The 27835-nt window shown below is 45.2% G+C and overlaps 1 protein-coding gene across 1 annotated transcript in view; it reads right to left on the reverse strand.

Moving 5' to 3' along the window:
- The window catches only part of LOC147622930 (putative ion channel POLLUX), a 73413-nt gene extending 49325 nt beyond the window's left edge, over nt 1-24088 (reverse strand). Inside the window, 7 exon segments of the mRNA XM_086822543.1 lie at nt 18351-18599; nt 18716-18919; nt 19099-19158; nt 19324-19488; nt 21422-22054; nt 22154-22222; nt 22424-24088. Coding sequence (XP_086678669.1) covers nt 18351-18599; nt 18716-18919; nt 19099-19158; nt 19324-19488; nt 21422-22054; nt 22154-22222; nt 22424-22705 — 1662 coding nt within the window. The 5' untranslated portion in view covers nt 22706-24088.
- Nucleotides 24089-27835: the final 3747 nt, after the last annotated feature.

The following is a 27835-nucleotide window of genomic DNA, read 5'->3' on the forward strand; positions in this document are numbered from 1 at the left end:
TGAGGCTGACGAATCAGCACTCTTCCCTGTCCGCTTAGGGCACTTCCTCCAGTAGTGGCCTTTCTCGCCACAATCATTACAAGATCTTTCGGCCTTCAGCTTCTCTCGTTCTGGATCAGGCTTCTTCTCAGAAGACTTCTCCGGTGAAGCCTTCCCTTTGCCCTTGTTGTTATTCCGGCCTTTAGACCGTTGGCCAGTTAAGGCCTCCGAACCTCCGCCGTGAGGAGGGCTCGTGAAACGTTCCTCCTGGTCCAAGACCATTGACACAAGCTCCTCCCAAGTAATGGTGTTGAGCCTGCCACTCGTGATCAACGAGGAATAGAAAGCAGAATACTGACCAGGCAAGTGGGAAAGCAAAGTGATGGCCATATCTTCAGATGATATCTCTTTCCTAGCTTGTAGGACTTCCTACTGAAGGGCTTGCAGCTGCTTGATGTGTTCCCGCATCGTCGAAGACTTTGCAGGGTTCATAACCCGCATCTGCACTTCCAAGGAGATCCGTTTCATGGGGGATACCCTGTTATACAAAGAAGCCAAGTGCTCCCATATGCCTCTCGCCAGCGTCATGTGTTTCACATGATTGATCACTTGTGGTGTGCAATTGAGGAAAATAAACGACCGGACCCTGGCGTTAACACGATCCCACATGTGTGCTTGTGCCTCGCGGTCCTTCCTCATCGACAGTAACTCCCCTTCCTCAGCTTCCGGCCGTGGAACCCCGATGATGATAAAATCAGCAAGGTCATATGACTCCAGCACCAACTCCATCATGACCTTCCAGATGCCGTAATTGGACCCGTCCAGCTGACGATCCACTAGGAACGTGGGAGAGTCGGAATCTTCACGTGCTTCTCAGCCATCTCTAGTAAATCTGCCATCGCGGAGAGTAACCTGAAAGGGTGGGTGGGTGGGAAAAAAAAATCTGAAAACCTGCAAGTGGCTGTCCAGCACCTTAGCCCGCCTTCCTCTTGCACCTTCTCTTCCCGTTCAGCCCAAAACAGTCCACCAATCAGCAGCCTAACGCTCCCCCTTTTGCTCAGAAAAACTATCTATCTCGAGTCTAGGGCTCTGATACCATGTCAGAATATGCAGCAGAAATGATAACCAAACTTGGGTAGACAAGAGCAAGTAGACTGCAGAAAATAAACAGCACAAGAAACACAGAGAGATAGGTGTGTAAACTCTTCTCTATACACAAGATCCCGAGAAAACTGAAATGAATGAGTGGTGGGGGCAAGGGGCCTATATATACACCCCTGGGAGAGCAATCGGCCAGCATAAAAAGTGCCCACGACTGCTGAAAATGTGCCCACGACTGCATAAATGCAGTCGGCCAGCAGAGAAGTGCCCACGACTAAGAAACTGCAGTCGGCCAGCAGTCCAGTAGCCCACGACTCATGTGTATGCAGTCGGCCAGCACTGGAGTGCTCCTGGCATCCTCTGGCAACCCTCCCCACCACTATAAAAAATGGGAAAAAATAGGGAAAAATACGGGGAGTGTGGAAAAATGATAAAACACCTTATACAGGGCGGGCACACCCACAACAGAGGCCCTGGTGTATAAATATAAATAGGAGATGACTTCTAACAATATTATGGACACAATATGAACACATTTTATGACATTTTTGATGACTTTTTATGGCCTGAAAAGTGAAAACCGACCTGATTACGACTTGCTATCACTTTCCTATATAAAGGCAAGTCATGGATCATTCATAATCAATAAGAGACAGAGATGGCAAAGCCAAGACCAAGGACATGCAGTCTAACAGTTTGGATCAGCCAAGTACATCTCCAAATCAGCGTTTTCCATTAACGCACAGTGGAGAACAGTAAGCATAAGTTCATTCATAGCATTCATAGTCTAGATCTACATTGGATCTATGACAATCATTGTAATTACTCATTCATTCAGTAATATATAGTAGGAGTAGGTTAGGTAAAGAGTCTCTCTCAGAGTCTCTCTCTTCTCCTTCTCTCTACTCTATGTCATGAGCATGTGATTAGCGTTAATCTTTATTGCTTTGCGTTAATCATCATTTAAGCACGCTTCCGCATAGTAGTCATGTTACATTGGTATCAGAGCATCTAGGTCTATCCTAGGTAGGAGTTGTGTATGCTGAATTATGGTTTGCCTTTTAGGGTTTACATGCAAAATTAGGGTTTGCATTTTTGTGGTAAATCAGCGTTTTTGCATCAGTTTTTTTGTCCAATTTCAGCATAGCATGGTGCTAGAAAGTCTAGTTTCAACCTAGTATGATTCTAGGGAGTCTAGCATGCATGTAGAAGCCTAGAATTAGGGTTTTTGGGTTGATTTCTGCATAAAAACAAGCAGCTCTTCATGGATTCCTATCAATACGACGACCTTAGCAAAGTCTGAGGTGGAGTATTGCAAGAATGAAATTTCTTGTTTGCATGAAGTGGAAAAGAAGTACGGAATGGAATTCAAAGATCATTATTTGGGGAAACAGTTGATAGAATGCCAATAGGAGATTCAAGCAAGAAAGGCAGCAAGTACCGCGGTGAGTCCACCCATGGATGAAGTTCAAATAGAGGAAGCAGGTGTGGTGAAGTATAAGGACCAAAGACAAAGGGATACCATAGAGACACAAGACATAGTGTTGGATCCACAGGTCGAGGTCAACCAAGAACCACAATTGTCTAGTTATGCAGAGCCACCAACAGTCCCCGAGCCAATCTTCGAGGTCATCACAATCTCCAAAGTTCCAACATTTCTCTCTAAGTCAAAATCAATTTCCGAAGATCCAGTGTACCAGAAGTCATCACAGTTTCCTAGTCTCAAGCATGTCTCTCCAAATCCATTGAGGAGAAGGATGAGATTTCAACAGTTCTCTCTGAATGTATTGAGAAAGAGGAGGAAGTTCCAGCAATTCTCTCCAAATCCATTGAGGAGGAGGATGAGTTAAGTGTTTCAGTAGTTCCAGAGGAGGTAGATCTCTCCAAATCCTATTCGGAGGAGGATGAGGTCAACCCCACAGTTTCCATGGAGTCTACGGTGCCAGCAGAGCATCCTAAGTTAGAGGGGCCAGTTCCAGCGCCTGCAATTTCCAAGGAGGCAATGGCAAAGACATCCAAGAAGCAAGCAGATTCGGTAGCCGTGCTACCTAAGTCAGTTTCGAAGATTGTGTGGGTGCCTCCACAACAACAAAGTTTCCGCATTTTCGAGGACCCATACGGGAGTAGAGCAAAGGCGCAACATGTGCCCCAGTGTTCCAAGTTCAGCAAGAGGGAATGTCACCTGCACACGTTAATCCGGTGCCACGTAGACATGACTATTCCTTACATCCGCCTTAAGGGCAAAGTTAGAGGTCGTATATGGGCAGTTTGGAGCCAATTTGGTGGCCCTATAGGTGCCCGGAAGTGCCCAGGACATGTACCAATGGTTGGTACATATTATGGACACAATATGAACACATTTTATGACATTTTTGATGACTTTTTATGGCCTGAAAAGTGAAAACCGACCTGATTACGACTGGCTATCACTTCCCTATATAAAGGCAAGTCATGGATCATTCATAATCATTCAGAGACAGAGATTGCAGAGCCAAGACCAAGGACATGCAGTCTAACAGTTTGGATCAGCCAAGTACATCTCCAAATCAGCGTTTTCCATTAACGCACAGTGGAGAACAGTAAGCATAAGTTCATTCGTAGCATTCATAGTCTAGATCTACATTGGATCTATGACAATCATTGTAATTACTCATTCATTCAGTAATATATAGTAGGAGTAGGTTAGGTAAAGAGTCTCTCTCTTCTCCTCCTCTCTACGCTATGTCATGAGCATGTGATTAGCGTTAATCTTTATTGCTTTGCGTTAATCATCATTTAAGCACGCTTCCGCATAGTAGTCATGTTACAATGGAAGAGCTCCCAGGAGGTTGGTTGGTGGTGTTCCACAAAGCCCAAAGGGGATGGTAGTCCTATGAGCCAAGAAAGGCTTTCGGGCAACGGTTCCAAGGGAGGATGATCCTCCGAGGGGTGGAGTGAGAGTGCCAGACTCATTTCTCAGGAATGAAGACCAAGACAGTGTTTAGAGACAGAGCAGGAACGGATTCGGGACTGGATGGAACAGATGCATAGATCTTCTTCCGAGTTAGAGTGGTTTTGGAGACCGGGTCGGGTATTCAGTGAAAAGGTTGCCAGAGTAGGAAGGATGACAGAGGGACTTCGAGAATGGAGTGGGATGATGACAGTCATCCAAGAAGCAGATTGGAATCCCGTCATCAAGTTTAGCAGAGGGGGATGTCATGTGCACACACATGTACATGCTAATCTCAGGGCTAATCCTGGAGGCAACATGATAAAGACTCACTAGAACCAGATATTTTGGAGCATTGAAGTGCACGTTATGGCAAGGGATGGACTGGAGTGGACACAGGGACCTGTCGACTGAGTGGAAAACATGAAGAGTCTGAGTCGGCTGCAGTAGAGCAGGTCGGGTACCTCATTAAAATGTGGGTGTCCAGGTGGCTGGCCGACCTGTAGTCGGCCAGTTCTCTAGTCTTCCCAATGGCCTATAAAAGGCCTTTGATCTCATTGTTTTGGTCATTTAGGCTAGCAATGGGCTGAGTCATAGAATTAGGCCTAGAATAGAGTTTATACCTTTTCATGGAAGGCAGCCCTTGGGCTGCAAGGATTTATGTACCTTTTTGTACCATATGATATACTGAATTTCCAGCTATCTCTCTCTCTCTACTCTCCCTTTTGTCTGCGTTTTTGCATCAGCATGTTCTAGATGGTGTTTAGGGCTGAAAGAAGACTCTCAGAGCTTCCGCATGTAACAGACATGGTATTAGAGCCCAGAGGCATCTAGACCTAGAATCGCTGATTAGAGGCTGATTGGTGCTGATTTTTGCCGTGTTTTCACGAGAACTTGGTGGCTGCCTGCAGTGTTTCAAACCTGTGTTTTCTTCTCTGGAGGGGAAGATCTGAATTATTTTTCATTTTTCTCTCCTCTCCACTCACTTTCTATTGTGCCCACCCTCCCTACCAAGTGCAGAGAGCAGCTCTTGGGCTGTTTTGGTGTCTGTGTTTTTAACCTCGGGTGGTTTAGATACTCACTCTTCTGACTTTTCCTTCAGATGCAAAGTTGGATGGCACAAACTACGACATCTAGAAAGTCATGGTGGAAGTAGTCTTGGAGACATGATCTTCTAGAGTTCATCACTCGCCTGGTCCTCTGCCATAACCGGGACACCGTAGAGGATGAGGATACGAGGGATACCCTTGCGCACGAAGCTGCTGTAGCATGACTACTATGTGTGTGACATGCGGGGGATTGATCGTAGTAAAACAACCTTAGGCTAAACTAAGCTTCACTTAATTATACTTAAGAGATAGACAATGGTGTCAATGCAATGCTATGCAGCTATATTAAATAGATGAGTTACAATGAAGATCTATAAATAGATATATGCTGTTCCTAGATGAGTATCTATCTCCGGAAGAGAGAGATAAGCTGAATGCTGATGATGAATGACTGTTCCCGTCTCCAATGCTGAGGTCCACCCTTGGAATGCAGGCTTTCCTCCATGTAGGAGGTAGGAGATGATGACTGAATGTTGAATATGCTGAACTGTTGATGATGATGCTGAACTGTTGATCTGTTGACTCCCTTTGCTCCCTAGGAGGGAAAACGCTGAGAAGAATGCAATATGCTCAGATGCTCCATGACTGAAATGATGCACTTCTATATATACTAGAATTTGGATGCTGGTTGGGTACTGTACAACAGTCGGCCAGAAGATTGTATCCTCACGTCTGCACTAAATGCCTATAAAACTGTTGTCGGTTGCTGAAAAATGCCCATGACTTCATAAATGCTCTACTAGTGCAGTCGGCTGTTGACCACTGATGTGATAAATACTCTAAATGCTATGTACCTGCTGTTGGTGCTGTAAAAGCCCCAAACACATGCTCATGCTGTGATATATGCTGTAAATGCTGTAAATGCTGTAAATGCTTGGATAAATGGATTAATGCTTGCTAAATGCTGTAAATGCTTGGATAAATGGATTAATGCTTGCTAAATGCTTGGATAAATGGATTAATGCTTGCTAAATGATATATCACATGCTGTGATATATGCTGTAAATGCTTGGATAAATGTAAATGCTTATGGATGCCATGTCACTTGTACAACCCATAGGGTGTGCACGTGACATTCCCCTCTGCTAAACTGTTGCCAGGTGCTACACCTGGCAATCTTTTGACTCCACACCAGCCCTGAGAGTATAGTGTATGCTGTCCTGAATTGCAGCCACCCGCCTTTGCCCTCCAGAGCTCACACGAGAGAGAGAGAGAGAGAGAGAGAGAGAGAGAGAGAGAGAGAGAGAAAGAAAGAAAGATTTTATTAACGTCTTCCAAAAGACCGAACTCGGCCTATGAGACAAATCGGAGTACCTGTATGGGGTATCCTCTGTCATCCCAACAAAATGAAAAAGTACTGAATAAAAAAGCTGAATCTGGGTGTGCAGGGGATGGAGCTCTACTACTAGGAGAATGCAAAGCTATATGCATGGAGTATACAATCATGATATGCAACCTAGCTAGCTCCATCCTGTACCATACTGGGGGTATAAAATGGTATACATCAGTTAAGGGGGTGTCCACAGCTCCTTGAAGAACATGCCTGGGTGTGCTCTGAAGCGAGCCAGTCGCTCCGCACCCTCTCTGTGAAACTGAGCTCTGATCTCTGTCATCTCTCTCTGGTATAGGCGTGGTGTCCGAAAGCCAGGTGTCCTCTGTCTCCTGCGGGCTCTAAGTGTCTCTGCTCTCTGGAGAGTAATTCCCTGCCGTGTAGGGGCTGGGAGGGGTGTGGATCTCTGAAAAAATGTAGTAATCTGTGTCTATCGCTCCCCCTCTGGAGCTGTCTGAGCCTGTAATAATGTCTCTCTGTGGCGCTGTATGTCTAGAATGTATCTCCCCAGTATGCGTTGGTCTGCTGCCTCAAAGATCTGGCGTAGGGAATGTGGCTCTCTGAATAAAATGGGATATCTCTCTCTGATGGCTGTATATGCTCTGCATCTGCATACATAATGCTCCTCACTCTCCACCTCCTCTCTGCACAATCTACATACCCTCTCCTCTCGGGGGATCCGTGCTGCTCTGCCAGTCTCAATCTCCAATCGGTGTGATGAAACTCTGAGCTGACCAATAGCCACTCGGGAGCCGTGTGGTAAAAAGCCCTCCATGTATCTAGGCCTCTCTATGAATCCAGAGAAATGAAATGATATATTAACGTCTTCAGAAGGCCAAAATGACCTATGAGACCAAAAAGGTTACAACAATTGGTGGATCTGATACAATGTCTGTGTAAGAAAAGCTAAAAACAACTAAACAACTAACTGAAACTGAAACAACTATGAGGAAAATTAAGGTACTAGGAGCTCCTAATGGATAACATCTGGGAGGAAAACTCCAGCAACAAAGGTAAGCATCATATACATCACTATCCAAAGATGTCTCTCATCGGTCGATGGCGGATATCCTCAATGTCCTCCAGGACGTCTCCCATGCCGTGCTAGTATGGTCCTGATCCTCTGTTGTAGTCTCCACCGGTGTCGAGATGGGCCTCTCATCTTGGGGCGCCTGGACCGCCCCAGCTCTATAGCCCTGTCAACCGCCCGCCTGCAGTCTTCCTCCCCCATCTCTCTGTGTACCCGCTGTCCTGCAGCCGCTTGTACCAGCTGTCTTGCAGTCGCCTGCTCCAGTTGTCTTGCAGCCGCCTGCGCTAGTTGTCCTGTAGCTGCCTGCGCTAGCTGTCCTGTAGCCGCCTGTACCAGCTGTCCTGCAGTCGCTTGTACTAGCTGTCTTGCAGCCGCTTGCACCAGCCCGACTGTATGCCTATGGAGAGAAGCGGCTAAGCAGCCGTGTACATATCCCTTCAGGCGACTCTCCTCCAGAGAATTAAGCGCCCTATTTTTGAGAATCCCTCACGTCTTTCTCTTCCACGCTGCCAGCCGCCTTGCACTTTCTAAAAGCAAGTGAGAGAAAGAAGGGAGAGAGGCGTGTACTGTTAGAAGTCATCTCCTGTCTAGATTTATACACCAAGGCCTTTGTTGTGGGTGTGCCCGCCCTTATCAGGTGTTTTATCATTTTTCCTCACTCCCCGCATTTTTCCCCTATTTTTTCCCATTTTTCCGTAGTGTGGATGGATGCCAGATGGTTGGCAGGAGCCCATGGGGCTGGCCGACTGCACCCCATGGCTGGCCGACCTGTTTTACACAGTCGTGTAGGTGTTGGTGGCTGGCCGACTTGGTTCTTCAGTCGTGGAGGCTACTACTGCTGGCCGACTGCCTTGTGCAGTCGTGGAGGGCCTCTAGCACACGCCGACTGCATCTATGGGGCATATAAATATGCCCCATGCTCCCCACTACTCTTTGCATCATTTCTCAGGATCTTCTTGTGTAGAGCAGAGTTACACGCCTACATCTCTCTCTCTCTTGTGCTGTTTTTCTGCCTGCGTTTTTGCTCGTGTTCCCAGATTTGGTCATCATCTCCGCTGCGTATTCTGACATGGTATCAGAGCCCTAGGCTCTGGATAGGTCTTGGGATTTGTGTGAGCAAGTGGGGGACTGTTTTTGTGGCTGATTGGTGGACTGTTTTGGGCTGATCGGGAAGAGGAGAAGCAAGAGGAAGGCGGTCTGATTTGCTGGACAGCCACTTGCAGGTTTTATTCCTTCTTTGTTCCCACCCACCCACCCTTTTCAGAGTACATCCCCGCTATGGCAGATCTGTTTGAGATGGCCGAGAGACATGTGAAGATCCCGACACTCCCCATGTTCCCGGTGGACCGTCAGTTGGACGGGAGCAACTACGGCATATGGAAGGTGATGATGGAATCTGTTCTGGAGTCTTACGACCTCGCCGATTTCGTCGTTGTTGGTGTTCCACGGCCGGAAGTAGAGGAAGGGGAGTCAATAATATAACAGTGGTTGTGGCATCCTTTCTCAGGGAATACATATGTGCCCGATTTGGGTGCCCCCATTAGAAATCCGTACGGATGGGGAGAGGTCTTTCAGGAATGACTTGATTGAAGCTTTGGTGCAGAAATTAAAAATAAAGCATGCTATGTCAACTCCCTATTATCCCCAATGTAATGGTTTAGTAGAAAAAACTTATGGACTGCTTTGTGGATCTTTGTCTAGGCTAGTGGATACTATGAAGAGAAAGTGGGATGTGCATTTGCGAGAGGTCCTATGGACCTATAGGACAACTTACAAACTCTCTCTTGGTTTCACACCTTTTCAATTTGTTTATAGAATGGAGGCTATTTTAAATTGGAAATCACAAGCCTTCGCACATCTTTTGCACGCTTGAATAATGAAGAAGAAACACATGCCCAATGCCTAGTACAACTGGACATTCCATGACATTATATACATGGCCATAAGTGTTCACACTCACTTAAACTGTGGTCGACCGAGCACTTTAGGCTCATAAGAGGCCTAATGCTATTACAATAACTACTCTCATAATATATCCATGAAATACATCACTTAGGACTTCATCCTTGTAAGATTCCTCCCCATCCTCTCAAGATGCCTAGCATCTTCCCCTGTAATCAATCCTCTCTTCAGAAATATAAAAGATCTTACTTCTGCTTGTTTTGGCCTAGAGAGAGAAAATATTCTAGAGAGAGATTATTCAGATTTTGAATATTTTTGGATAGAAAAAGCCGTCGATCCGGAAGGACCGGGAGGCCAGACACAGATGTGGGATCGTGTCAACGCCAGGGTCCGTTCGTTTATTTTCCTCAACTGCACACCACAGGTAATCAATCATGTAAAGCACATAACGCTGGCCAGAGGTATATGGCAGCATTTGGCCTCACTTTACAACAGGGTATCGCCCATGAAGAGGATTTCCTTGGGAGTACAGATGCGGGTTATGAGCCCTACAAAGTCGTCGACGATGCGGGAGCATATTGACAAGCTGCAGGCTCTTCAGCAAGAAGTTCTTCAAGCTGGGGAAGGAGATATCGTCAGAGGACATGGCCATCACATTGCTGTCACATTTGCCCTCTTCGTACTCAGCATTTTACTCCTCTTTGATTACCAGTGGAAGGCTCAGCACCATCACGTGGGAGGAGCTTGTGCCCATGGTCCTGGACCAGGAGGAACGATTCACGAACCCTCCTCAGGGTGGAGGTTCGGAGGCCTTAACTGGCCAACAGTCGAAAGGCCGTAACTCGGGCAAAGGGAAGGCTTCATCGGAGAAGTCTTCTGAGAAGAAGTCCGACGCTGACCGCGAGAAACTAAAGGCAGAGAGGACCTGTAATGATTGTGGCGAAAAAGGCCACTATTGGAGGCAGTGTCCCAAGCGGAAGACCGAGAAGGGTGAAGATTCCTCAGCAACAATCATGAAGACTTCGGCTTTTGTGCACCTGGAGGTGATGGACACCGATGCTTCATTTTCTTCAGGCAGGGAGGAGATTGGAGGACTCTCCGCAACGGATACTCGGGAGTGGATTCTCGATAGTGGTGCTTCCAGGCACATGACTCCTTCCCGTTCCGGTTTACAGGATCTCTGCAGGATCTCTGCAGGGTTTCTGGTCATATTCTTATTGGGGATACGTCCATTATCCCAGTTCACACTGAGGGCAAGATGCAGATAGTTCCCGATGGCAGAGGGGGGAAGCATTCCTCCCAGGTGTTGTATGTTCCGGTACTTGGTTTTCATCTGTTGTCAGTGCATCAGGTTTGCAAGACTGGCGTACGGGTGGAGTTTGATGAGCATTTTGTTGCTCTCCGGGACAAAGCAACAGGCCAAGTGGTTTGGGAAGGTGGAGTGAAGAATGGAGTTTACAGGCTTTCAGCACTCTCTCTCCCAGGTCCTCAGGATTGTGATGAGTGGCAGTTTGGTAATGGCCACTTAAGTGTGGGTACGCTGCAGGTGCGGGCTTTCCGGGACCAAATGGTGGATAGCTTGCCAGTAGATGGCAGCAGGCAGGAACTTTCCAGTACTGATGTTGGTAGTTCTTGTGTTCGTGAGTCAGAGGAAGCTGAACAGGTCACTTATGCTCTGATGTCTCGTAGTGTTCAGGACATAGAACCTCCAGTAGATGAGGATGTTCTTTCCACGGGGACCTTTCGGAAAGCCAGGCAGGTGACATGCAGAAGGAGGTGGTTTCTCCAGGCTTTGTGGTTCCGGATTCAGAGGGGGTGGTTGACAGGTTTCATCAGGTTTCCAGGACTTGTTTGTGCACCGTAACAGGTGTTGATCCTTGTGAGCAGTGTGATGTCTCTGTGACTCAGAAGCTGTATGGTTCATTGATCTGGTTGATGGACACCAGATTGGACGGGAGCTTCCTGATGAGGCGGTTGAGCTCATGGTTGCGGATGACTCTTTGGGAGGCAGGATTGCGTTTCCTGTGGTTTCTGCGACATGCGAAGGATCATGGACTCTTGTACACAGGAGGGGGATTGATTGATGGAGTCCGACTCCACGTCTGGAGTGACTCAGTTTGGGGAGGAGATCCGGACACGAGGAGATCTACTTATGGCCCAGGAGCAGTTTCACGAAGCAGCAGGAGGTTACATTGCAGGTTTGGGCTTCCACTGGAGGAACCCATAGTCATCCAGAGGCACTTTGTTCGTGAACAGATCGTTGCTGATGACATCTTGCTAGAGTTCTGTTCGACGGAGGACAGTACGGTGGACCTCTTCACGAAGTCGCTCTCTCAGGATTTGCTCAGGCGGCACCCCAGCTCCCAGTGGTTGGTTACACAGCTAGGAGCTGAGAGGGGGTGTTAGAAGTCATCTCCTGTCTAGATTTATACACCAGGGCCTTTGTTGTGGGTGTGCCCGCCCTTATCAGGTGTTTTATCATTTTTCCTCACTCCCCGCATTTTTCCCCTATTTTTTCCCATTTTTCCGTAGTGTGGATGGATGCCAGATGGTTGGCAGGAGCCCATGGGGCTGGCCGACTGCACCCCATGGCTGGCCGACCTGTTTTACACAGTCGTGTAGGTGCTGGTGGCTGGCCGACTTGGTTCTTCAATCGTGGAGGCTACTACTGCTGGCCGACTGCCTTGTGCAGTCGTGGAGGGCCTCCAGCACAGGCCGACTGCATCTATGGGGCATATAAATATGCCCCATGCTCCCCACTACTCTTTGTATCATTTCTCGGGATCTTCTTGTGTATATAGAGCAGAGTTACACGCCTACATCTCTCTCTCTCTTTGTATCATTTCTCGGGATCTTCTTGTGTATATAGAGCAGAGTTACACGCCTACATCTTTCTCTCTCTTGTGCTGTTTTTCTGCCTGCGTTTTTGCTCTTGTGTTCCCAGATTTGGTCATCATCTCCGTTGCGTATTCTGACATGTACTTCCAAAAATGGAGTAGCCCCTTCTCTCCATAAAAATCCTAAGGCCCTAAGGCCCTTTTTAAGTTTATTAAAACTTATGCCTAGGGGCCACCCAAGGTTATAAACATTAGAATAGTAAATCCCTTGGTCCCTCTTCACACTTGGGGATGTCCACACATTAACCTTTTGTCCGGGCACCTAAGTATGAACAATTAAATGTTTATCTTGCTCACCGGCCACCATGCTCACACTTGTGCTGTACATTCATAGGGTCATGACATACCCCCCTCTTGAAATATGGCAAGCGTCCTCGATTGCAATCTGGTGATACAGCAACACATCCAAAGTGAAATGTACAATATGGCAAGATCAGCGTCCCAATCTCTCTAAGCCATGCATATGTAGCAACATTCACTGCAAACCAATGGTGTAGTAATAGTCCAAGTTGTATACCACTGTGAACCATCAGTACCTTCGGGTGAGACAAAAGCTGCACCAAGCGACCTCTAGATGTCATCTGAGCCTGTTTGTATCAAGGAAGCGGAGGTGCTACCCCCCTCTTGAGCATCAGGCAATGCTCTAGACCCATGCTTTGCTGAACTTGAATGAGCCGTAACAAGAGTCGGCTCCAACTCAAAGGCATTGAGATAGAGCTGCAAAACCTGAGGTGAATTTGCGAAGTCACCTTCCTCCATCCACTTCGCATCCATCGGTGAATAGTTCTTGAACTTCACAAGATAGCAACGGGAAACTTTACCTCGTACCTTTCTTTCCTTATGTGCGAGTATCTGCTCTAGAATAAGAACTTCATTAAGCCATTCTGATCTCTCACTTTGCCCCATGCTCTGCACAACTCAGTCTCTTCACCACCTGGCTGCTCCCCAACAAGATCAAGAACTAACCCTGCAGAAGGCTTTGGTTTCTTAGACTTGGGCTCCCCTTTAGTGTCAGAGTCCTTTTGGGACTCACGCTTGGGACAATTAAAAGACACGTGTCCCTCCTCAGTACAGAAAAAGTGCTTCCTAGCATCCATCAAAGCCTGTCTCTCCTCAGGAGTTCTCTTGGGCATGGGTAACTTCTTATACCACTTCTCTGTAGACCCTTTTGCATCACGCGAAGCATGCCCTGACTTTTCAGATTTCTTGCTTGTGCTTTTACTTCCTTTAAATCCAGATAAGACTCCAGTGAGTAACGCATTTGCCGTCATAGCATTCTCTATCATCTGCGACATATTTGTTACTCGAGTCTTTATGCAATAGTCACGCCCTTCCTTGGGCAGCCCACAAAAATACTTCTCAACCTGCTCAGACAAAGGCACAGCACGATAAGAAGTAACTGGGAGTAAGGCTTCCCAAAACTTCTTATTATAATCCTCAAGATTTTCACACTTCGATGCATCCAACTTGTGCCATGCTGTCATTACATCCACCTCAAAAGTAGATGTGAGCCACACGGAAGAGAACACCTGTTTAAATTGTATCCAAGTAGATGGTGCTATGCCCTGCAAAAGAAGAGTGGACCACCACTGCAATGCATTGCCCTTGAGAAAAGTCGCAGCTTTTCTCACCTTAGAGGATTCCGTGTAATTTCCACCAGAAAAAGCAGCATCAAACTGCTATAAAAAGGTAAGTGCCTTTAGCTTGTCTTTGGCCCCGTTGAATGTGTCGAATTTCACTGCAGCTCCCCCTTCCTTATAATCCTTCGTCTTACCCATAGGCGTTAGATTATCGTAAGGAAGTGGCTGTCAGAATGGTGCATGCGGAAGCTTGAATACACGCTTTGAGAGAGAGAGAAGTTGACGCAGAGAGAGAGAGAGCGAGAGAGAGGTTGGCAAACAACTTGAACTTTAGCAATGAATAGATAATAAAATACAATGGTGGGCATGGGTATTTATACCCTCACAATGTGAATGGCCGACTCATGTAGCAAAAGTTAAATAATAACTTATGCCCTTTGTTACGACTCGTTTCCATATGAGATACTACTTTTAACACCCTCTCTGTAGCTCATAGTGGGCATAGATGAAGAAACCAAGTCGATGCAGATGCAACCATGGACACCCTAGCGTGGCCTTTGCTAGGTACACCTCGGATAATGCACCAATCATCCTGTCTCCACAAGAAAATGCCATCTTGAGCTTTAGCTGCCACATAGAATAATGAATTGCAGACAACTCCACATTCATGATCCCCCATTCGTTGAACTGCGAACACATCACGTCCAAAAGATCTCCTGAACATTGAACTATCGACACATGATGCCCAAAATTCTCTGACAATGAACTAGGAACTCATCCCATCCATAGTCTGCTACCAATGAACTACGAACACATCACGTCCATAGATTTGTCAAGCTGTTCCATGCCAGATGCATGTGCCTTGAACTCCGACACACGGGTCCAAATCACCAAAAACGGGAGCACAGACTGCCCCTCTCTGCCACTCACATGCCTCTCTTTGGCTGAAGCACGTGGTAGCATCCATCCACCAAGCTAGAATGCTGGAGCATGTGCCAGTGTAGTCCTCGCCACACCGGCAGACGCCGTAGCATCCCTAGTAGAATCACTGTCACTGTCATCCTCGTCAGCTTTGCCTTTGCCTTTGTCATTCGTCGAGCCTTGAGCTTTAGCTTTGGATTTGCAATCCCGAGCCAAATGCCCTCGCTTTCCGCACTTATAACAACGGCTTCTAGACTTCTTATTGGATTCTGATGCAGCATGTGCCGATTCTACATCCTTCGGAACCCAAATCTTGCCTTGGGAAATGAGCACTGCTTCCTCCTCAATGAGAAAAGAGCTGAGATCATCAAATTCCAGCTTTTCCTTCGTGACTTGTAAGCGTAATGCCCTCGAGACCATCTCATACTCCTCAGGCAACTTCGTAAGAACCAAGGCAGCTAACTGGGTACTAGTTAATGCACTATTCATAGCCGATAACTGATCATGGATAACCTTTGCCTTCATTAGAAATGACTGCATAGAGGTCCCGGCTTCAAACTTGATGGAAAACAACTGGCCGAGAAGGGTTACTGCTCGCATTGTTGAGTCTCGATCAAACATTCCTGCAAGCTTTGACCACATTTCCTTGGCAGTCTTTAAAGTCTGAATGGCAGGGGAAATTTCCTTGGTGAGAGATTCTGCAATCGCCGACATCGCCTTCGCATTGTGAGCTTCCCAATCCACAAGAGATTTGAGAAACTCTTCCTCCTGAAGACGTGTGAACCGATTGCTATCCCTTCGGGGACGTTCCTCCGAGCCATCAACAATGTCCCATAAGCCTTTTCTGCTAAACCACAGCCTCATGATCAAATTCCAATGCGCATAGTTGTCGCCATTCAGTTTGTCGTCCTTGCTTGAACACGGGAGACCCATCTCATAAACTCTGTCCAAGATCTTCTCAGTCGATCCAAACCTCCTCTCCGTAGCCGACGCACTTCTCGTTCCTCCTCTTGTAACAGTCAACACAGTTGAAATCTCGTCCCGAGTCCTTGAGCACTTTGACCTGCAAGTCTTGGCCGCGTCCTGGATTCCACTCCCGAGGCTCCACCCTTGCATCACCGGTGCCCTCCTGGCCTGAAAAACGCAGCAAAGAAACCGTCTGTTGTCCACACTGTACCTGGCCCACAAAACGCAGCAAAAAAGACTGCTCTGTTGATCGCCTACTGCACTGCAGAGGCAGGTCTTCACACGTGCATGGGCAGCCAGGAAATGCCGCCTGGAAACACAAAACGCAGGGCTGAAATGCTACTGAGATTCACTGAACACTAACGCCAAAAACGTTGGGAAAGGGAGAGTAGCGCTGGAGGAGAGATGCGCACCTCAAAGCTCTGATACCATGTCAGAATGGTGCATGCGGAAGCTTGAATACACGCTTTGAGAGAGAGAGAAGTTGACGCAGAGAGAGAGAGAGAGCGAGAGAGAGGTTGGCGAACAACTTGAACTTTAGCAATGAACAGATAATAAAATACAATGGTGGGCATGGGTATTTATACCCTCACAATGTGAATGGCCGACTCATGTAGCAAAAGTTAAATAATAACTTATGCCCTTTGTTACGACTCGTTTCCATATGAGATACTACTTTTAACAGTGGCTTCACAAGATTGCTACCCCCAGCATTCATGCCCATCATAGGGTCAACATTGCCAATTCCCACACCTGGCATACCATGCATTCTTGCTGATCCCCCCATGTTTCCAAACATACCACTATGCATACCGGGCTGCATGCCCCCATACATGTTCCCTTGCATTCCGGGCTGCATGCCTCCATACATATTCCCCTGCATACCAGGCTGAAAATTAGCTCCAAAATTCCCTTGCATTCCCATGCCTCTCTGAGGGTGTCCCCCAGTCATAGATTGGAACATGGAACCACCGCCAAAATAGCCTGGATGCATAGACTGTTGCGGAATAGGTGGCTGTCCGAAAAAGGAACTCTGTGGGTTTGCACCATAAGTGTTCTGCATGTTAGCAAACGGTCCAAAAGCAGGATCCTATGGGAAGGCACCACTATTGCCCTGAGGTGGGTTCCTAGAACGCTCTTTCTTCTTCTTCTTCTTATGATCAAAAGGGGCTCTCATAAATTCAGCAAACTTCTCACTTTGTATGAGCTGCATAAACACATCCATTGCCCCTGCCAAACGAGCTTTAAACTGGGCATCATCTTCCTCTTGACTTGGCATGTCTTCTGGCTGTGTTACATCCTCATAACGTGTATCTTCTACAGCCTATTCTCCTGCAAGTATATCCTCAGATTCATTTCTCTCAGGAGAGGTCTTCTGCTCTTCCTCATCATCATAAAAATAGTCATCTTCTGTGTCTGACATCTTGCTGAAATTTTCAACAATGGCTTTCTTGGAGACAACCAAGAGCTCACCCCCTTAAGAAAGTTGATGATGGTCCCGGCAACGGAACCTTGAAACTGGCCTCTGGTAGAAACCAAAGTGTGGTAGACTAGGAGTCACCCAAACCAATTGTAGTCCAGACAATAAACAAATAATTAGGAGCTAGAGTGCTCCAAAATAGGAAAGAAAACGACACCTCCTGGCCCCAAAGCTCGGCGCCCCTTTCGGTATTTTTTTATTCAAATTCAATGGAAAAGCTTAACTGACAACAACAAAGCCAGTCAAGGAAAAGAAACCTGCATGTCCAATCTGGCAACCCTCAAGACCTCTTAGCATAGAGGATACACACACAGATCTGTGTCCCACAAAAGCAACACACTGCTGTCTCCTCTAATCAACCAAGACAATACAACAGGGAAGCCTTGAGCACGCATCTGGCTGTTCCATGATCGTAGCCTCAAACTCAGCCAAAGAACAAATCTAGAATCTAACTCTGTTTCCACCCTTCAAACTGTCACACCCCTCCTCTCGCAAAGGGCCAGAAGAAACAACTCTGAAGCAGTTGTAAGCCAGTGGAAAGAGAGAAAGATATTTCAAAGCTTGTACATGATATTATTCTCCTTGGGTAATAAAATACTCCCGGGGGGGGGGGTGGCAGGGGTCGGCCCATTCCGGCCTCTATGCAGTGTCACATGTGCAAGCTCCATTTTTCAGCATTTGTGGTGGATGTTTTGTCCAACTTGTATGTTTTATGCAAGGTGATGATGGATATGTGTTAAGGCGTTGGCCATGTTTAAATGTTTTAATATGCACTGATGGTATCAACAAGTGTGTCAAGGGCCCTAGTCCCCCGGGCACCGCGAGTTTCATTCCCTCCTCCTATGGTTTTTTAACCTCACATGAGGGTTTTCTTTTATTATGAACCTCTTTCGATGGTTCTAGTCTGCTTTGAGCAGACACTTTTTTCAAATAATAGGACCTTTTCCTGGTTTCAAAAGATAACTTTTGCCAGTTCTCTTTCTCCAGTTTACATTACAAAAAAACAAAAAAAAACAAAGAGTTCAAGCACACTCGAGCTTTTCCGATAACAACCCATTTTGTATATACATCTAACCAACGGCATGATGAATTTCAGATCTCATTGAGCATCTGTAAAGATGAACACCTGTGGAAGGTAGGCAGGAGCATAAGTATCATCATCTTCAGCTATCACAAGAATCTCATCTCCTTCACATAAGGTGTAATCATCATCAGGGTTCAAAACTATCTTCCCCTCTTCGGCAGCAACTTTGACCCCACATGGTATAGCCTCAGGAAAGCTCACAAGAACTTCTTCAAACCGCATGCCATTCAATTGTGGCCATCTTTTGAGGTAGAACTCAGCATTCTCAAATCCAAGAATATCCTCCCAAATCTGCATCCAAAAAAGGAAAACAGTCTCAATCACTACTATGGCTTTCATATACATACGTAGCCTGCAACACGTGATATACAGGGGCTGCATGAAAAGAAGAGAGAAATGTTGCTGACCTGAGCAAGGCCTGGTTGGCGGGCACATTGGATCATCAGACGACCAATAACATCGTGTGCAACAACAGTTTCGATGATGTCTCCACCAACAAGCTTTACAAGTGGCTCGTTATCAAGATCACTCAATTCTACAACAATGTGACCTCTCAGACCCTCCTTGACAGCTGTCAAACTCAGCACTACTCGCAAAGCCCGTGCATCACTCTGCAATAGCAAATAGCACAAGCTTGCATGGTCAAAGAACTTCCATGATGAGCTGATGAATGAGTGCTAAACGTAATACTCATGCAAACACACATAGAAAGCTTGGGAACCGTAGCATTCTCGCCAACATACCAGATGTCCACAAAAGAAAATCCAAGTGATATCACTATGAAAATTACCTGATCTGCATTCTCAACCTCAGCAAGTACAATTATAGAGCGAGCCTTTGAAACAGAAACCTGCATATATAAAAATAAATATAAGTAATCCTTGTGGCCAAGAGCTGCAAAATAAACCTGTATTACTTGATTTAACATGTCATTAACAGATTATGATAATCCTTGTCATTCCTATATTTTTATTTTTATTTTTACATTATACCGGCTTGTTGGAATGAAGTGGACCTTCTTTAGATCTGCCACAATGAGAGGACTGCCACTGCGGCAAATAACTGATGTCCCCATAAAGTCAAACTCAAGCTTTGCAATATCCAATTCCATTTCCTCCTTGTCTCTTTCAGCAAGCACCACGACTACACGTCCACCCAAGCTTTGATTCAAAAGGGATCCCTGCAAAAAGCATGAGTCACTAAACCTGAAGAAAATAGCTTTGCTCATTTCTAAATAGAGAAGGTTGTAGAAAGAAAAAGAAAGAAGAGAGAGAGAAAGAGTAAGCCTGGGGGAATGGCACCATTTTGGACTAGTCCTCCATTATCTTTGTAATTTTAAAAAAAATGTTAATAAAAGATATTACACATGAGCATGTGTATGCTTTGTGGGACTGCCTGTTTGTTATGTGTCGTCCTTAGGAGGCATGGACACCTGGAACTACGTAGCCCTAGGACATGTGGTATGCTTTGTTTGTTAACATTTTTACGTGTTGACTTGAACAAGATAAGTCCATCACTTATGTTAAAAATGTTGAAAAACTTGTAAAACCCGCTTTATGAGTGACTTGGCTGTGCATTTTATTTTAAAAGGCCACCCATACCACTTTATAAAAGTGCGGGCACCTCGTTAATTGTATTTAAAAGTAGTATATCTTTGTAAAGTGGGAAAAGCTATCCTGATAAAAGAAAAAGCATGTTTTAGCTTTTCCCCACAAATAGCACACTTGCCACACTTGCCATGTATAAATATATGGGCTTGACCTTCTTGTATCATCATCATCACAGGTGCCAGCTTTTTCTCCATTGCCATCATCATCAAGAAGGCCCCCCTGCTTTGCTGCTGCCACAGTAACGGCTGTACCTGCCTCTTCTGTCCGTACAGCTGCACCACCTGTACCTTCTACTGTACCTCACCGGCCTGCTGTGGAGTACCTGTCCTGCTGCTGTCCATAAGCACCTGCCATACAGTCCTCTACCCACTTGCCGTACAGCTGTGCCGTCATCTGCAGGCTGTACCACCTCTGTACCTAACTGTTGTACTTGTGTTTTTTCCTGGCCATACAGTGGTCGTCTACTACTGTACCTGTTGCTGGAGACTGTCATACAGTCCGCCCCTTTGCTGAGATCACCTGCGCAGACATATCATACTGCCGTACACTGCATCGTCTGCACCCTCCTGCTGCCGTACATCCAGTCCATACAGCAGTCCACAGGCCGAACATTGGCTGGTTTACTCATGTGCCAGCTTTTGGTGTATTTTCTGTGGGTTAATCTGCTTTTGGAAGCTCTTTTACATCGTTCACGAGTGCCCGTCATCATCGTACTTGTGGGCGTGGATTCCAGAGACTTTTGGTTAGTGGGAAGAACTTTGGAAGATTGCCATCATACATGGCCTTCATATGAGGATTTTTTTGGAGTGTTGGATCTTTGGAGCACATTGAAGACTGGAGATCGACACCGGCCTGTTGGTTCCAGGTATTTATCACATGTTCCGAGGACTCCCTTTGCTTGGAAAGGTTGGTACATACACAGTGTGCATCAGTAAGGCCTCAAAGGCTACATGCGGCACATGGGGTGGTGAAACTCACCATGCTAGACACCAGGAGCATTGGCATGAGCACTATGTCACCTACTCCATGGGGAGACGAGGGTTTCGATTGTGTTTCCAGGCACTGTCTAAGTTTGCTTTTGCTTTCCATGTGGAATCTAATGATCCTTCTGGATGCCCCAGTGCTTGTACTAGAAAATCTTGAATAATATGTCATTACCAAAAGGGGGCCCTGCCGTTCCGGTCCAATGCGGTGTCCAGTATCTCATTATGTTATTCTCTTATGATTGTGATGTTGTTGAATAAATGGATTATAGTTTGTCATAGTCTTAATCTCTTGTTTAATAGGTGAGTAAAGTTCCTTAAACACCCTACCCAGGTTACAGCAAAGGCACCTTAAAGGAATTGGAATGACATGGATGTGCATGAGTGCATGCGGCTGCATGCAAGTGCAAATGTAGAACAAAACTGTTGAGACTCTTTGCAGAACAAAGTGATCCTACAGAAAGACTAGCTAGAAGCTGCTGATGCAAGTCAAAGAGCTTCAAGTAGTATCGATGCTTACCAACTTGTCACTCCATCCTAAGATAAGAGTGTGATCACTTTCAATCACTTCACTCTTACCCTTTCGTAAAGAGTCCACCTTCTCAGATATAGCATCTGAGACCAGTCCAAGCATGAGAGCAAATATCAACATGCCTCCAATGCTGATGCTTACAGAGACTATGCGTGGCCCTAGCTCGGCATTGTCTGCATGATTTCCGGAATCTGCAACATATGTCCAGGAGCGCCATAGAGCACTACTCAAGCTCTCGTCGCCAACAGCATAGAGTGAGAATCCCCCAAGACCAATGAGCAGTAAAGTAGCTAAAAGGAGAGCCACTGCCTTTGCATATGGATGGGTTGAAAACAGCACATCCACAAGATATGCTACATGCTTGCTGATGGGAACTTTTTCTTCTGTACTCCTATCACTCAAATTACTTGTCAAGCACAGGATGACTATACGATATCTTCTTATACAAGACCCACACAATAATAGAACCAAAACACCAACGAATAATGAATTCCACGTGATCCTGTTAGAAGAGACTTCCTCAGAATCTCTTGATTTTTTGGGGGAGTCTGAGTACCTCTCCAAATTTTCAAAACTTTGGCAAGTAGCAACAGTGTACTCTTTAAGCCTGGCATTTTCTCTCTGCAAGCATAGAAAACAATTCTCTGCTTTTAATAAATGAGCCTCCAAAAAAATTGAACAAGGGTAGCTGCACATCAAAGATAGGACAACATTTCCTACCTTTAGAAGCATGAACTGCTGATGCTCAGCCACAGAATATTGTACCGATAATATGCAAATTATCATGAACTGCCATAAAACATGGATAAAAAAAGTGAATTACAGCCTTGCAGGAACTACCGCTTGCCATTTCATGTGTACAAATGCAAAAAAGAACCAAATTCCTTGAAAACAAATAAATTCAGTTGCTATCCTCAAGCAAACACACAATTAAAGTCTTTTGCAGCTTTTCAAATACCCTACTAAGCACGCAAATGTTTGGTGAGGTACCAGGAGGACTGCAAAGTGAAAACCTGATCTGTTTTGTCCAAAGGGCCATCGAATGAAGGATGCTAGTTTGGAAGGCGTAGGCTTGAAGGGGTGAAAGCTGGAGCCATTCCCTTCCATAGAACTGGTGCAGGTCTGCATCGGCTGTCTAATTTCACTCAACCTTGTGTCAGATGTCTGCCTAGAGCTCATGCTTTCCGGTATTCTTCTCCTGGTATAAGGAAACTTCCAGCTTGCTTTCTCGGCACATAGTTTTGAGGCTGGAGATGGGTGTTGAGGGGGCATCACAGCAACTTGAGGCTTACTAAGAGGCTGGGCATGGCCCTTCCCATGCTGGTGAGAAATTTCCTTTGACAAGGGCTTCCCCTTGGAATGTGTGCACCTGGAATTCCTGTCCAGCTCTCAGATCCTGCAGGAAACTACCCTTGAACTGATCACTCTTGGAACGACCAGATCTGAAGTTGTAATCTGCAGCTGTTCTTTGGGACTTGGCAGGCGGCATGAGTGAGGAATCACTTCCATCAGGATCCATTCTGGACCTGTACTTCCATGCTCCCTTCGATGCACTAGAAGTAGAGTGCTTGGGGTAAAGGTTTGAAGAATTAGCCCAAAGGGTAGCACTCTCTCTGCCAGCTATAAAGGCAGCCTCATTATTGGGAGTCCTCGGCTCTATATCTTCTCTGTTCCCATGTCTAGAGCTAGCAATAGATGCACTTGTCATCTCGACAGAAGCATCAGCTTCACCAGTGTTCTTGATAGCAGAATGGATGAGTTTGGTCTCCATATCAGCTGCAAGTGGTTCTCCATCTCCAGTATCTCTTGTCGCTGGGTTCAACGAGGCAGGGGAGCTGTTGAGGCTTCTCACAGTGGGGAGCAGGGGTCCTGGGAAGCATGGCATGGATGAGTCGTTTCTTGCATTGGAGGCAAAGATTGAGCGTGATTTCTTGATCAGGCGGGGATTGCCCAGCCCAAAACTATCTTCAGCTCCATGGAAAGAAGTCAGTCCAAGACCTGATGATGCTGATAAAGAAGATGATGATGATGGTGATGGTGGTGGTGGTGGTGGTGGTGGTGAAGACGACAATAATGCAGAGTCATCCTCGGCTCGTGGTGGGTGTTGTTGTGCAACCAACCCATCATTTCTAGGCATTCTCCAAGCTCATTCAACAAATATTTATGTGAGGGCAGATCTTACTTCGATTTTTTCAGCTGAACGAGATGAGTTGAACTGGATGGTACGGACACGCAATGAAGACGGTATGGACAGCACCGTAAGGACAGAAACTCAGTGGGATTTTTCGGCAAAAATGCCTGCCTGCCTGCCTGCCTGCCTACAATCTGAGAACCCGCCTGAGCTGAGCAAACCTCCTCTCGCCTCCAAACCCCGCGTGGCTTGTAGGTCTCCGCGGCGCTATTGTTGATGTAACTACGTGCGCATTTTGTGCACGACACTCCTTTGCAGCTTTGCTCGTCTCGTTCGTTTGACAATCCTTGCCTTTGTGTGCCCGTTTTGAACTGTTTATTGGCTCTAACATGTAAAATTCAAAGAACCCATTCAATCATGCACATCAAAAGACCATGCTTCTCCAAGTGAGGATAATTAATAGTGCTCCGCAAAGAACTTGTCACCTATAATTCTTCCTCTCTAGAACCCGTCGCATGTAAGGCATGGGAATAGTGAAAGTCGCATGTAACGCATGGGAATAGTGAAAATGAAGAAAAGATATAGATACCTCTTGGTGTCGAGTTAACCAAGCCATGTAGTATTTAATATACATTTATTATTGAAAATCACTTATATTCCCACTTGTTTACATTTATTATTGAAAATCACTTACATTCCCACTCGTTTCTCTGCATGCATGGCTAGCCAAGTTAAAGATACAAGCTCTTCACTAAGTAGCGAGCTTGCTAGGGGGCATGTGCCCCCTTTTCATTTTTCAAATTTGAAGAAACCATGAAACTAGAGGAAAATTGTAAAATCAAACAGGGGGCCTAGCAAGTAGTGAACTTGCCACTTGCTAGGGGGCTTATGCCCCCTTTCTTTTCAAACTTTTCTCTAATTTTCCTCTAGTATTTTGCTTGCCACCTGCTAGGGGGCATGTGCCCTTTTTTTCATTTCTCTATTTTTCCTTACCTAGAAAAAAAGGGGGGGCACATGCCTTTTAGCAATAGGAGCTCACCACTTTCTAGGGGGGAGGCATTTTTTTTCCCTCCAAATTACATGAAACCATGGAAACTATAGGAAAATTAGAGAAATTTCTAAAAAACAAAAGGGGACACATGCACTAAATCATGTGGCCCCTTTTCTTTTTCCAAATTTTCCTCTAGTTATGCTTGCCACTTGCTAGGGGGGTATGTGCCCCTTTTTTTCTCCAAAAGTTTCTCTTATTTTCCACTGGTTTCACTGTTTCTTAAAATTTGTGGGGGGGATGAGGGTAGGGAGGGGGGAGAGGACATATGTCCCCCTAGTAAGTGGCAAGCTTGTTACTTGCTAAGAACTCGCCACTTGCTAGGGGTACGTATCTAGCTTTTTTCTCGAATTATGTGAAACCATGGAAACTATAGAAAAATAAGAGAAAAAAAGAGGGGCACCTGCCTTTTTTTTCCTCAATTTTCTTCTAGTTTAACGGTTTCTTCAATTTTGGAAAAGAAAAGGGGCACCCTAGCAAGTGGAAAGCTCAAGGGTATACGCTTCCTTTTTTATTTCAAATTTCCTCGAGATTCCATGGTTTCATGTAATTTGGAAAAACAAAAGGAGCACCCTAGCAAGTGGCATGTGTTGGAACTCCTCTATTTATGTAAGCAGAACATTGTAATGTGTGTGTGTGTGCCTAGCAAAGCATGTGTAGGCAACCAATGTAGTATTTGTGTGTGCTTAAATTTGGGGGTTAGAACCCTAAATCTTGTATATATTGTAGCACATATTTTGAAGTGTGTATATATTGTAGCACATATTTTGAAGTGTGTAAAGGATAATGAAATTCAACCTTTAGAAGTTGGATAACTCTCTCTCTCTCTCACGTTGCTCACACTACACATACAGTGAACACAGTATTATGGAAGCTCTTGTGCTCACCTTCTTTTGCTGCATCTGAGATTGTAACAGCATGTGCCCCCTTTTTATCCAAATAAGTAAATAAATTTTCCTTTAGTTTCATGGTTTCTTAAAATTTGGAATGGAAAAAAATTGTCCCATTTTATTTCCAAGTTTTCTCTAATTTTCCTCCAGTTTCAAGGTTTCTTCAAATTTGAAATATAAAAGGGCACATGCCCCCCCCCCCTCTCCCCTCCCTCCCCCCACCCCATGGAGGCACGCTCTCAACCCCCCTCCCTTTTTTAAAAAACAAAATCTCTAATTTTCCTACAGCCTTATAGTTTCCTCGTGATTTCTTCAAAACAAAAAAAAAGGGGGGGGGGGAGGGGGGGCACATCACGTGCTAGGGGGCATGTAGCCCCTTCCTTTTTTTCCTCAATTTTTTTTATTTTCCTCTAGTTTCATTGTTTCTTCAAAATTGAAAGATAATCTGGGGCACAGGTCTCCTATTTGAAAGAAAACAAGAGGGCAAATTCGAAAGAAAAAAGGGGGGCATGTGTCTCCTTATATATATAAAAAAGGCACGTGCCCCCTAAGCAAGTTGCAAGCTTGTTACCTTCTAAGGGGGAAATGCCCCCTTAGCAAGTTGCCAACTTGCTGCTTGCTAAGAGGGAAATGCTTCCTTTTGTTTTCAAAATTTCTCTAATTTTCCTCTAGTTTCATGGTTTATTCAATTTTTAAAAAAGGGTAGCGAGTGGTGGTGCCAAGTAGAGACATTTCCAAAAAAACAAAATCCTTGAGTTTCATGGTTTCTTTAAAAAAGGGGGCACATGCCCCCTACTTTCTAGGGGCATACTCCCCTTTTTTATATTTTTTTAAAATTTCTCTAATTTCCCCTACTTTATGTTTTCTTCAAATTTGAAAAAGAAAAAGGGGAATGTGCACCCCTCCCCCTCCCTCCCCCCTTTTTCAAAACTTTCTCAAATTTTCGTGGAGTTTCCATGGTTTCACATAATTTGGGGAAAAAAGGGGGCACATGTCACCTATTATTTTTCCCAATTTTTCTATAATTTTCATCCAATTTCATGGTTTCTTCAAATTGTCTTTTTTAAATGGGGCACGTAACCCCTTTTTTTCCATATTTCCTATAGCTTCATGGTTTCTATAAATTAGAAAAAACGGGGGCATGTGGCCCCTTTTTTCCAAACTTTTCTCTTATTCTCCTCTAGTCTTCATGGTTTCACGTAATTTTTATTGGGGGGGGGGGGGGCATAGGCACCCTAGCAAGTGATGAGCTCACCACTTGCTAGGGGGCACATGCTCCCCAACAAAACGTGGTGAGCCCAAAATGAAAAAAAAATGGGGGGGGGGGGTGGGGCTAGGGGGCATGCCTCTAGTCGAGATGGAATCAGGACATGTAAATGAGGTAAATTAGGCCTAGACAAGATGCTACACCGATGGAGGTGAGTTTGATGAATTTCCATTGCAAAGATCATTCTAATTAATGAATTGTAGCTTAATACTACATAAATAGTTTTCAAACAATGTGATATGACAAATAGCACGAGGTATAGGGATCAAAGTTTTATTTTTGAATTAGGATTTTGTGAGAGGCAATGATGCTTCAATGATGCATGGTGATCGAAAGGTCGAATTTGCACGAGTCATGTAAACAAGCACTAGCTAGACTATTCCCTAAATGGGGCATGTGTGTGTGACAATAATAGAATGCTTAGCAAACCAGACATTCCATTACCAATTCCATTTTCACATGTAGACTTGAATATGTTGCATGAGGCTGTGAACTCATTTTTTCTATGGAGCGAAACATCTATATCTTTCTAATCTTCTTAATCATTCAATCCTTGGTTTTATTAGTTTAATAGCTACAAATGAGGTTTCTTTTCACAATAACTATTCTTTATGTGCTACCACTGAAGATAAAAGAGTTAACGAAAATGTGATAGAACAAGAAGAGGTAGAGACTATAACACATGAAGCAACTCTTACTGAGGGTGCTAAAAAGAGCACAAGGCAATCCAAAAGAAGGAAACAACAAAAGGTAGGTAGTGAAATTGATGAGAACTATGAGTTTCTTTGGAAGAAAAGGAGGAAAGCAAAGTAGAATATTAGAAAGGGCAAAGTAACAGAATCAAAGAAGATAGAGAAGGCAGCTTATCTATCCGATGAAGCGAATGGACGATGATGTGAGGATCACAATAGGCCCGAAGCATATGTAATCAATTACGTGAGTGAGTTGCACATGGACATGTTGTAGGACGTTCTAATTTGCTTAATTTTAAGTTCAACACTTGTGCTTCTAGACGTGGTGAACACTCGTTTATAATGTGAGTGATAAAGGTTAATGTCAATGTTTT

This window comes from Cibotium barometz, chromosome 28, assembly GCF_041138505.1.
Source record: "Cibotium barometz isolate CiBa-2024 chromosome 28, ASM4113850v1, whole genome shotgun sequence".
Classification (NCBI taxonomy): domain Eukaryota; kingdom Viridiplantae; phylum Streptophyta; class Polypodiopsida; order Cyatheales; family Cibotiaceae; genus Cibotium; species Cibotium barometz.